General features: G+C 41.3%; 1 protein-coding gene and 1 long non-coding RNA gene across 3 annotated transcripts; both read right to left on the bottom strand.

Moving 5' to 3' along the window:
• Nucleotides 1-968: 968 nt before the first annotated feature.
• Nucleotides 969-1,989, bottom strand: LOC135471654 (uncharacterized). The gene is made up of 2 exons (XR_010444456.1): nt 1,814-1,989; nt 969-1,777 (listed from the first exon to the last, which is right to left on the bottom strand). It is a non-coding gene; the product is annotated as an uncharacterized LOC135471654 (long non-coding RNA).
• Nucleotides 1,990-2,037: 48 nt separating this feature from the next.
• LOC135471310 (uncharacterized) lies at nt 2,038-9,676 on the bottom strand. Of its 2 annotated transcripts, none has more exons than XM_064750484.1 (2): nt 9,164-9,676; nt 2,038-3,605 (listed from the first exon to the last, which is right to left on the bottom strand). In XM_064750484.1, the coding sequence occupies exon 2, from the start codon at nt 3,572-3,574 to the stop codon at nt 2,060-2,062; it is 1,515 nt and encodes a 504-aa protein (XP_064606554.1). In that variant the 5' UTR covers nt 3,575-3,605; nt 9,164-9,676; the 3' UTR covers nt 2,038-2,059. The 2 variants fall into 2 exon arrangements, with proteins under 2 accessions (XP_064606554.1, XP_064606555.1); XM_064750485.1 differs by lacking the exon at nt 9,164-9,676 and adding an exon at nt 8,622-8,729.
• Nucleotides 9,677-11,086: the final 1,410 nt, after the last annotated feature.

The following is an 11,086-nucleotide window of genomic DNA, read 5'->3' as shown; positions in this document are numbered from 1 at the left end:
TTTAACGCCATACTCAGGAATTTTTCACATGATGGCTATCAGTTTTATGGGTGGAGGGAAAAGTGCCTGGGAAAAACCACGGGCCTTTGGCAAGTTCCTGCATTTGCCCCAGAACAAACCCTGATCGCTTAGAAATATGCACTGTGACACCTTATTAGTGGAAGATAAATGGTTCTCGACTAACGTCAGACTGGGCAAACGGCCACACGACCGTAGTCGACCGTTTACCGTCACCAAGGCCCACTGACAGCTAGGAAATCTACAACTTCCCTGTCCAAGGTTGGTTTTGAGCCAGTAACCTAACACCAAACCTGACACCCAACTTAGCTACGGTATACTGACACGACAGATCAGGAACACAACCAAGTTAATGTATATCGACACCGAACTGAACACCCAACTATATGCTATAACGCCAGTGTACTGACTCAGGAGCCTCTGAATGCAGTCGCTGTGAGCTCATACTGGTTCCCTCTCCGGTCGTACATAGGAAGGTCTGTCAACAACACGTGGGTACGGGAGTGCTATTTCACAACAGACCTGCTGTCCAACATTGCCATAATTCTCTATTGTCTCTTTATAAATGCTGAAAACCAAGTAAACAAGCCAGAAATACCGACGTTATAATCCATGACTGGACCCTGCTAGGACCAGAACAAATCGTATATTTGTGTACATACATGTTAAAATATACACTAAATTATACTGCAATGTTAAAATTAATTGCTTCCATATTAACAATTAGTAATAATGACAACATTTGAATAAAGGTTTATATTGCTTTTGTATACACTGGCATCAGAAAAGTACAGATACAATAACACGCGTGTTACTTACCCATACAACTATATATATATATATATATATATATATATATATATATATATATATATATACCCACATATTAAATAAAAAATGAAAATGTCAAACTTTGGTTGAAAATGTAAAAATATAATTGGAGACATAGATCATTTTAAAGTTTTTAATATTTATTAATTTCATCAAGAGAAATGATTCGAAAGCTCGACCCAAATGGCCGAGAGGTTTATGCCGAGAAGAGACATTTCAAATTATATTAAAGCATAATATACTCTGACTGGTATGTAATTTACTAAATGTAATACCATTCTTTCTAGTACCGGCATGAAAGAAAGAGAATGGCAATGGTGGCTTACAGGGCCCATCAGTCATTCGGTTAAAAACCGTGCAAACATATATTATTAAATCATTACATACGCAGTTCTCGTGCGATTACTCTATCGGTATGCATGCTAATTACAAATTACTGATTTCCTGCACAATAGGGTCATTGGGGAAAATTATAGCCTCTTCCCTGCGGATATCAACTGGGAATTAATTATAGATTCCACAAGAGATATTTTTGACTGAAAACCTTCGAAAGATGACATGTTTTTGTTTTAATCCTAAAGGCCCTTTATCCACAGCAAGAAACTTTTCTAATCACAGTTTGTTTTAAGAACCATCTGTGCACATCCACGCAAGGGCGGTTCTTCTTCACATGTGAAATATAGCTTTCCGTCGCAACAAATTCACCCTTTGAGAATCAACCCAATAACATTTACATCATTAACGTCATACGGAAACTTCACTGTTTCTTACTTCTATAATGTTTGGACACATAACTCAGTCAAATTATACGTGTGATACCATTCTTGTGTTTTCACATCCGCCATGTGCCAAAAACGATTAATTTCGCTCCACCGTATCAGGTTAGGACGGGGCAAAACTGATTCATCATAAAGGCCATGATTTGCAACTGCCTAAATTGCATGCGGGCAAATATGCACTTTACATGGGCGCATAAAAGCGCCAAGTAATGTAGATATTGTAACAAAGATAAACTAATCACCATCAGTTAGCTTGCCCTTGGTAAAACATCCGTACGATCTTCAAGTAGTTCAAAAACATGTAACTGTTCTTGCAAACCTTTTTTAGGTTGAAACACGTGTACTTCCCATATCGTGGAGATGTTATATATATATATATATATATATATATATATATATATATATATATATATATATATATATAACCGGCCTCAATTCACCGTTCCAATTTCACCAATACTTCTCCGCCGAAACCGCAGAGTTAGTTTCTCCCACAAACCGTTTCTCTTCACATATTTGTTGGGACTGTAATACGCCGGACTGGTAACGTGATACGTTTTCTGGGACTCCGTGTTGCGACTGGTGTCCTCTCCGGTCTCGTTGCCGCTGTCACTCGTGCTCTCTATGCTGCCGCTCTTCTTGTGATCATTCTGGCGGTATTGCAGGAACAGTTCGTAATTGCTCAGCCGGTTGTTATCCGAAGAGGATACCCTGGAAGGTTTCCTCTCTCCCCCTGTCCTCCAAACCCCGTTAGGTATTCCCACAGAATCACCAAGACCAATCTTGGAGTGGCCGAAGGAAAACTCGTGGATCGTGTGTCGCTTTTCCGGTTCACTCACGGTTTTCTTCGACCCACCAAACAGCGCCCTCGACAAGGTTCCTGTCAAGCTTTTACTATTGTTATCCCTTGTCTTAGTGCTCGATTTCTTGCTGGACTTCTTGTACCGTGTTTGTGTCCTGGACGTCGGTATTATGAACTGACTCTCTTCCTCTCTCAGGTACTGACCGAAGTCGTCGCCTTGGTACACTTTGTACACCCGTCGTGATGATAGGGCCTGCTCGGCTGATGGGTAATCCAATGTCTCCTCGTCTTCGTCAGGAATATCTATGGTCATCACATCTTCATCATAATCAGGGGGAGGGATGTACGGCATCTCCTTGTCTGTGCCTTTGTCTAAACCTAAATCGTTAGTACCGTTTACGATATGCACTGTGGGTTGTAAGTGAGGCATCTGCTCAACATCGCCCTCCGAGTTAGTCATCTGAACAGCCTCTTCCGAAATGTCCCTTTTGCCCGCAATTATAGCACTTTCATTAATTCTTTCATTATTATGTTCTTCGTCATTAAGCGTGAGGACCTGATCCGTCAGAGAGGAAATGTTGTCCTCCTGGGTTTCCCCGTCCGGCAATTCTTCCGGAAGTTCATCTCCATCCAGACTCGATCCCAAACCCGAAGTCTCTATCACCATGGGCGAGTCCTTATCGCCCATCAGAATAAAGTTCTCACTCGATTTCGTCTTAAGGCCTTTCTTGACATTGTCAGTAGTTACAGAGGAGTTGTGAACTGATGATCTGTCGTTTTTACTGTGGTTAAAGAAGGATGACTTTTGAAGGGGCGAGTAATTGTCATACAAACTTCGCGATGTGTACTTCTCTGACTCGCCGCTTGTTGAGGGCATGGCGGGTTCAGGGACGACCGACCCGCCGTTAGAACGTGAGGTAACTTCCGATGTCTCTGATTGTTTATTCTCTGATTGGCTGAGAAACTTTGGTTTGTAATTTCCGAGACGCGAACTTTTGGGGAATTGGTTATCCCCAGTGCTCAGACTGTTGAAGCCATTAGATTCGTTACTCTGGCAGCTAGTCATGGATGTAAGCTGCACGCTAGGGCTGCTTTTACCTTTCAGCCTAAACATCGCTCCTAAAGCAGGGCGTGACTTGGCCATCTTAGCGTGTTCCTCTACACACTTGATTTATCTGAAAAATATTTCAACAAGCAAATTACCTTTCAGTGAGCAATGTTTATGAAATGGGATACAAACATATACAGTCCATAAATACTGTGTAAGCGGGTTGTTGTCTTTAGGAAAGCCCATTTCAGTTACAAGTAATAAAACACACGCCTATGTGAATCAGCAGAATGAGCAAGAATATCTTTTTATGAACAACTTGTTGAATCCAACAACTCACACATTTATGCCAGATGTTGTGTACAAAGAAAGTATATAAATAACGAATATGGGACGGAATCATACAAAGAGAAGTAGTCAACAGTTTTCTGTGATGTTGGAAACACGCATTCTAGTCGACTGAGTGAAATCAGTAGATTCAAATCGTGTACCATGCTACAATATATGTACTCGATAACAAACCATGTATCTCAGTTGCGCTTTGATTACAACTGTTCATATATCCAACGTGGCGATCTAATTAAACAAGAAGAATATACGGCCCCTAGCCCCATGCTTGTCACCCAATTTTAACAGTTTTACAGAAGGACAAAGGTAGCATATGCCACTCAGTCAATTATCGTTCTCCCATGAATCACTAAACGCCAAATACATCAGGGATAGGTGAGAGGTTAATTATTGCGTGGCGACATACCTACACATACACGCACACCCTGAAAGAAATGCCTAAATTGATTAGATGTACAATGCGTGGGGCTACATATCGGTCTTCAAGTTTTAATGCCACTGTGGGTAGGTATGCAATATTGATCAGAATAGTGTAAAACAAGATCACAGACGGCAACATCTGTTCTGGATATGCTGACAAACAGTCATTATTATTAGCTCTAGGCGTCGAAACAGGCGGTCGTATGTACCTGTTGAAACCAAAATGAGCGTTCCCGGATAATAATCACAAGACTTACAGTGAACAACATTCTTTCGTCCTTACACTATTTCAAAACACCCCGTGCTTGGAGTTCATAAATAAAACATTCCACACGATGCACTAAGAAATACTTCAGCGTGTGGCTCGATTCCTCCATTTATGCCTCGATTGATTTTGTTGGATTTTTCAGTGGCATGCCTCTCCAACAGCCCTAACATAACGAAGTTGTAAGATTTATGCGTTTTAATCAAGAAACAGGTGTGTATATTGACCACCTGGTGACGTATTATTAAAGTTGATAACACGCTGGGCAGCAGGTATTATAGTTTCTGAAATGTCGAAGTCTATATCCGGGTCAGTCACGACTATATGCTGTAGGAGTTAATAAACAAACATATGTTACTGATAACCACTGGACACGCAGGCGCATCTAAGACCTCTCGTATTACATCAAAATGGTAAACAATTTTTGTGTTTTATTTGATCTCGAATCGTGGGCTAATTTTATGATCGAGAGACCGTGCGTTAAGTGAAGCTGTTGCCATTCTGACATCGTTGGAAATCAACGTCTAGTGTTTATTCTCACATTAATAAAGTAGTCACTCTCCTTTTGTAGTGTTTTGGTGTCAGTGCTAGTTTTAGATATGTGATATATGATTAAGCATATTTTATTTATTTATTGATTTGATTGCCGTTTTACGCCGTACTCATGAATATTTCACTTATACAACATCAGCCAGCATTATGGTGGGAGGAAATCGGCCCCCGCGTGAGGGCATACACGTATATCCTATCGTGTATTTAGTATTGGTGTTAATAGCTATTTTGGCTATTTATGATTGGATATGTGATTGTACATTAACATGGGTCGTCCTTTTTGATTTTATAAGTGGTCCTCAAAGGTTGCAATATACGATTAGAATTCGGATAATGCTGAATGAAGCGAGTAACGCATGCGATAATGTAACGACTGTAAATGAACTGAGACGAACTGTTCGGGTTGAGATCATGTTGTGGATATGTGTATACAAGCTGACCCGTCATCTAATTCAGGATAGCAAGTTAATCTCATGTCTGCACGGGAAAAGCAATGTAAACATAATCAAGCTTTACACTCAATTTACACTCAAAAAGTTTATCTGTTGATTTTAACAGAATGTGTGTTGTTCGAGTGATGCAAGAATGTACTCTGTGACACACTATTATACTAACAGAATACATTCTAGCATCACTCAGACTTTCTCTTAAAATTAACAGATTAACTTTTAGAGTGTATATGCAATTTTGAGTGTATAGCTTGATTATGTTCACTTTGCTTTTCCCGTGCAGACATGAGATTAACTTGTTAAGAGATAAGGCATCAATAAGAGATAATGCCAACGTGTTAAAAGCTGGGTGTGGGGTACGTGCGTGCGTGTGGGTTATTCCAATCACGGGACCGTCGTAAATAAATCATGTTCAGTACGGTCACACGGAACCAAGGAAACTTTGAAAGTAGGGACTGAACCCTCACTTCTTTAAAAACGTTTTGTATTCTAACATTAATACGTATGACATACATTTCATATTCTTATTCACATTTTTATGCATTTGAACAGGTTACGGGGTTATTCATACGGTATACAAAACTGTGTATAGCAACGCGACCTCTGTATATGTACTTTTATATGTGAATAAAACACTGATCGTCGCTGACGTTGGCATCTTCTTATTTAGGTTCCCACAGCCCGACACTTACTTTGCCAGGGTCTGTGCGTCATACATATATATAAACATATACACACGGCCCTAACGCATATGAGCTCCTTAAGAGGCATTTAGAACCGTGGCACAGTTGGTTAGCGTAATGACCCAGGAGTCTCTCACCAATGCGGTCGCTGTGAGTTCAAGTCTAGCTCATGCTGGCTTCCTCTCCGGCCGTACGTGGGAAGGTCTGGCAGCAACCTGCGGATGGTCGTGGGTTTCCGCCGAGCTCTACCCGGTTTCCACCCACTATAATGCTGGCCGCCGTCGTATAAGTGAAATATATATAAGTAAGTGCGGCGTAAAACGCCAATCAAATAAATAAATAAATATACCTGGAAACGTTGCAAAGAAATACATCGGAAGGTCTTATCCGTGTAGAAACCGCGTAGAGAGTAAAACCAGAGCAGTGACGACAGTCTGATACATGGCAAATGGTCACACGTACAACCAGTGAAACACGGCCTGTTGTCAGTTCAGTGAGGGCTCTATTCCAACTGCACAAGTAAGTGGGTAAATAGTAGCAAATCACACGCCCCCTAGAACCATGGCTTAAGAAGAATTAGGTAGAAAAATATGTAGTGAATAAGTTGCAAGTCATAAGACGTGACTTGTCTAGCATGTGTAGGGCTTTACATAATGCTCACAGAGTGATTTTGTACTCTATGCTTTACTGATGGAGCTTTGTTCCTGTAGTTCAAGTATGGCACGCCCAGCATTACCCTGAAAACACCTGGTATCCAATTTCATGACTGGAATTAAGTTATTAAGGTACGAGTCACGCTCTGTCGAAACATCCTGTTTGATTTCACAATCCGTTCTTGGGTACTTGTACGAGCGAGTGGAGCAGAAAAGACCCCGGACTGTTTCATCCGCATGGCCTGTCTCAGTTTGTCGGAATTTGCCTTTTGTGTGTGTGATATATAATATCTCGCAGATAGTGAATCAGAGCATTTCCCCGTAGCTATACATATATACAGTTTAGTGTATCGTGTATAGGCGTACTATATGGCGTTTAAACCCATAGTCTTAATCTCTGGCCGTCTGGGCATTAATACGTCTCCAAATAATTTATATAGCCGGACGTTTTTACCTATATGTACATGTATATGCAAAAAATTGCGAAGTATTTTGATCCAATGCGCTTCATGTATGTTCCCAGACGTGTATATATCCATTTACATTTGAGTCTACATATTTACTTAACTTTCTCATCTTTCAGCACTACGTTCAGTTCGCAAAAGCGTGGCCTGTAGATCTTCTTTAAACGGATGTCATGGTGACCGATAATACAAACAAGAACCTGCTGATAAAAGGCAGAAATCCCACCACACCCTAAATGCGCCATAGAAATGCTCCAGGATAATGATTATGTCATACGATAATATGACTCAGTTGGTTAGCGCGCTAGCACAGCGTAATGACCCAGGAGCCTCTCACCAATGCGGCCGCTGTGAGTTCAGGTCCAGCTCATGCTGGTTTCCTCTCCCGCCGTATATCTCATTACCGTTATAATAGGCGGATGATTCTGACATGCATATAAATATCTATATACCATCAAGGAACATCTCAATCAAAAAAATCTTCCCAGTCAGTGCAGTTCCTCCCTGTTTTGAAATGACGGGCGTGGCATGTTGACAACTGAATGAAGCCGTCTACATATATATCAGTGGGCCTACACATTAAAAGTCAGAGCCGTTTGAAACACAGTTTGCTGCCTTTGTTGCTGCAGCTGATCCGTCCTGAGATGATGTTCATATAAAACCCAGACTATTCTTCAATGGACTGATGCCGCTCTACCACGTTACAGCAACTGATAAGATTAATTCATGAACACTTAATTACATATTATATATGTGTGAATAAAGACGGAAATCTGGAACAGGGTGTGTGACATTCCCGTGGATGGTATGTTTCCTTAGACGTTCCAGCTGACAGGTTTTGCTTTGTAGCAAAGCAAATATTGTACAACAAGCTGTGAAATGTTAAAGAATGTATTTATTTATTTGATTGATGTTTTACGCCGTACTCAAGAATATTTCACTTATACCACGACGGCCAGCATAATGGTGGGAGGAAACCGGGCAGAGCCTGGGGGGAACCCACGACCCTCCGCAGGTTGCTACCAGACCTTCCCACGTACGGCTGAAAGAATGTAAATGAATTATTAGGTGTACATATATGGGCTGTCCTGACACCATATACTTCAGTCTCATCCTTACAGCACTATTTATACATGGTCCTTACTTGGTAATATGTAGGCCTATGCCTTTGTTCTTGGTGGCATGCCTCTTCCTTAGTACTGTGAATAGTCGTTGCTTGTAATAGCAGTTATTTGTATTTACTAGGCCTACGAAGACTCTTTGTCACTTGTTACGCAGCTATGTTTTGTAAATCAAACCAAAGCCCTACCTGGATTAAGCTCTGTGTAGTTTGAACCCGTTCCAATCGCCAAACCAACCATCACAAGACAGCGTTGTGATCGCAAGTGACCACACGGAAACCGTCCGACTGCGCACACAAAGTTTTAAAAAAGCAGTGTTTGCGTCATATGAACGAGGTTTACCTATATCCACAGGTGTGTCACGGCCCCGTGCTATTTTACACGTAAAACACGCCTGTGATTTTATATCTAATGTAACATTGGCCTACATAGAATTCTGTTCATACCCAAAAACCTCTCACGTCAACCAATGTCCAGCTGGATTTTGGTGTGATGTATCATTACGTACCGTACGTCCACTACAGAAATGAACACTTCACACCATCGGTGATCAGTGTAGGCTCACAACCCAGTTCAGAACTTCGAGGAAATAAACATTTGTTTTCAGTATATAACATGGGTGGGGGAGGGGCACACGCGGAAATTAATGTGTTATGCTTACGTGAATTTGCGACTGAGGCCGTGGAGGCACGTAATGCAGTATGTGTACGGTTGGAAGAAATAAGCTTACCTCTTGCTTAGAGTAGCCATAACTGTATTATGACCGCAATGTGAATTGTCCAACCTTGCCCCGGTAAATCGCTCTCACTTTTTGGTAGGCGTATGTAGTGTCACGTCAAAGAAATCCTTAGCACTATATAGTAACTGTCTCTGGTATATCACTGGCAGCACAGGTTCATACGTAGGCTTCCAAACTCGGTTAAAAGTGATTTAACCATCAGAGTCGACATGTAGTGTATTATCAAGTAGTAGTCATGTAGTACCTAGGTGCGGTCATCAAAGACTGGCCGGCGTCAACACATAACAGCAGCGCCCATACACGCTATTGTGAGGGCTAAACGCTCTGCTGCTAACGGGTATGCCGAATTCTGTGTGCGTAAGCCCTCAGCCAGACAAATGCTGTGTGCGTCAGAGCGAGCCAGAGTATATAGCTAGGACGACTGGCTCTGTGTTCAGGTACTCGGTGGGGATCAGTGCATAACAATAGGCACGGACCCTGAGAGGGGTGGGACACGCCCTAACTTTCACAATTGGGAACGACTGACAGGTAACTTGAGTACACCTATCCAGGTACATATTTTCAAAGACAGCTGACCCCCTCCAAGATATAGGAGTCATAATAAAGCACAACAGGTGGTTCAGTCGACGTTTTAACCAAACAAAATATATACTGGACTCTACAAACAAAAGACACACTAAGGTATCCTAGTGACTATAAAAAGATATTTAGGCCTATTATTCTTCGCTGGTACATGTATAGACGTATCAGATTTCGTACAAACATTAAAGTTCTAACAGCTACATATATAATCTATGAAGTTTTTCGTTCACGTTGTATCAGATGTATACATGCATTGCTTCAATAACTTTCTGTTTCAAGAGATATCTCTCCCAAATTCTGATTTTACGTAATCTCCCAGTTATCCTTTTGGGAGAAGTTTGGGTGCTGGTTTAAAGACATTAACGTATAAACAATGATAATGAGCACTTAAATGAAGTCTGCAAAAACATAAAGATACGGAAACGGTTATGTATATTTATTTACTTATTCGACTGGTGTTTTACGCTGTACTCAAGAATATTTGACTTATACGACGGCGGTCAGTAGGATGGTGGGAGGACAGAGGGTGAGATACATATTCCGCCCATCTGTTTACGCAGCGTTTACACAAAGCTCAAAGAAATCTGTGTATAATCAGAGCATATATTAACCGATTTTGTGACCGCCATAGACAGCAGCTTAACTCCCGACCTTGAGACGTTTGCTCTCATAACAGCCTACACATACGTATAAGCTTGGTGCTTATGCAGGCGGAAGTTTCACGTGTTTAGTTTTTTCTGAAGTAAATCCGTAAATCAGTTTTAACCCCGGTTTTATGCGAGTTCCTTTCTAATTAAAGGGTCTTTGTATAAATGTGTCAAAGACCGAGTGTACAGTAAAAGCCCAAAGCAGCTGAATCTCTTAGAGTGGAAAATGTCGTCTTATTCTTGATGTGGAAAATGTCGTCTTATTCTTGATCTGGAAAATGTCGTCTTATTCTTGATCTGGAAAATGTCGTCTTATTCTTGATCAAAAGAATACACTTAGGTATGCATGTTTTTATTTATTTCATTGAAGTTTTACGCCGTTTTCCAGAATATTTATTTTTGGGAGGGAACCGGGAAGAGTACGGTGGAATCTCACAACCATCCGTAGGTTGCTGCAGGACCTTCCTACGTAGTCCTACAGGTACGACTGGAGAGGAAGCCGGCATGAGTTGGGCAGAGGCCCCTGGGTCGGTGTACTGCGATAGCACGCTAATCCCATAGTCCAAGGAGGCCCTTCACTTATAGGTACAGTAATGAAGAAATGACTTATAGTGATCGTCCCTATCCAAATGCTTTCAACAAAGTGAAGAGTTGAACACGTTCAGGGTTGCTTATGTGCCTTGTA

This window comes from Liolophura sinensis, chromosome 7 (genome assembly GCF_032854445.1).
Source record: "Liolophura sinensis isolate JHLJ2023 chromosome 7, CUHK_Ljap_v2, whole genome shotgun sequence".
NCBI lineage: Eukaryota > Metazoa > Mollusca > Polyplacophora > Chitonida > Chitonidae > Liolophura > Liolophura sinensis.
Note: the sequence above shows the minus strand (reverse complement) of the source record. Positions and strands in the feature narration are given on the sequence as shown.

Coding starts and splice junctions, on each gene's coding strand:
- LOC135471310 (XM_064750484.1), bottom strand. CDS start 3,574: ATGGCCAAGTCACGCCCTGCTTTAGGAGCGATGTTTAGGCTGAAAGGT.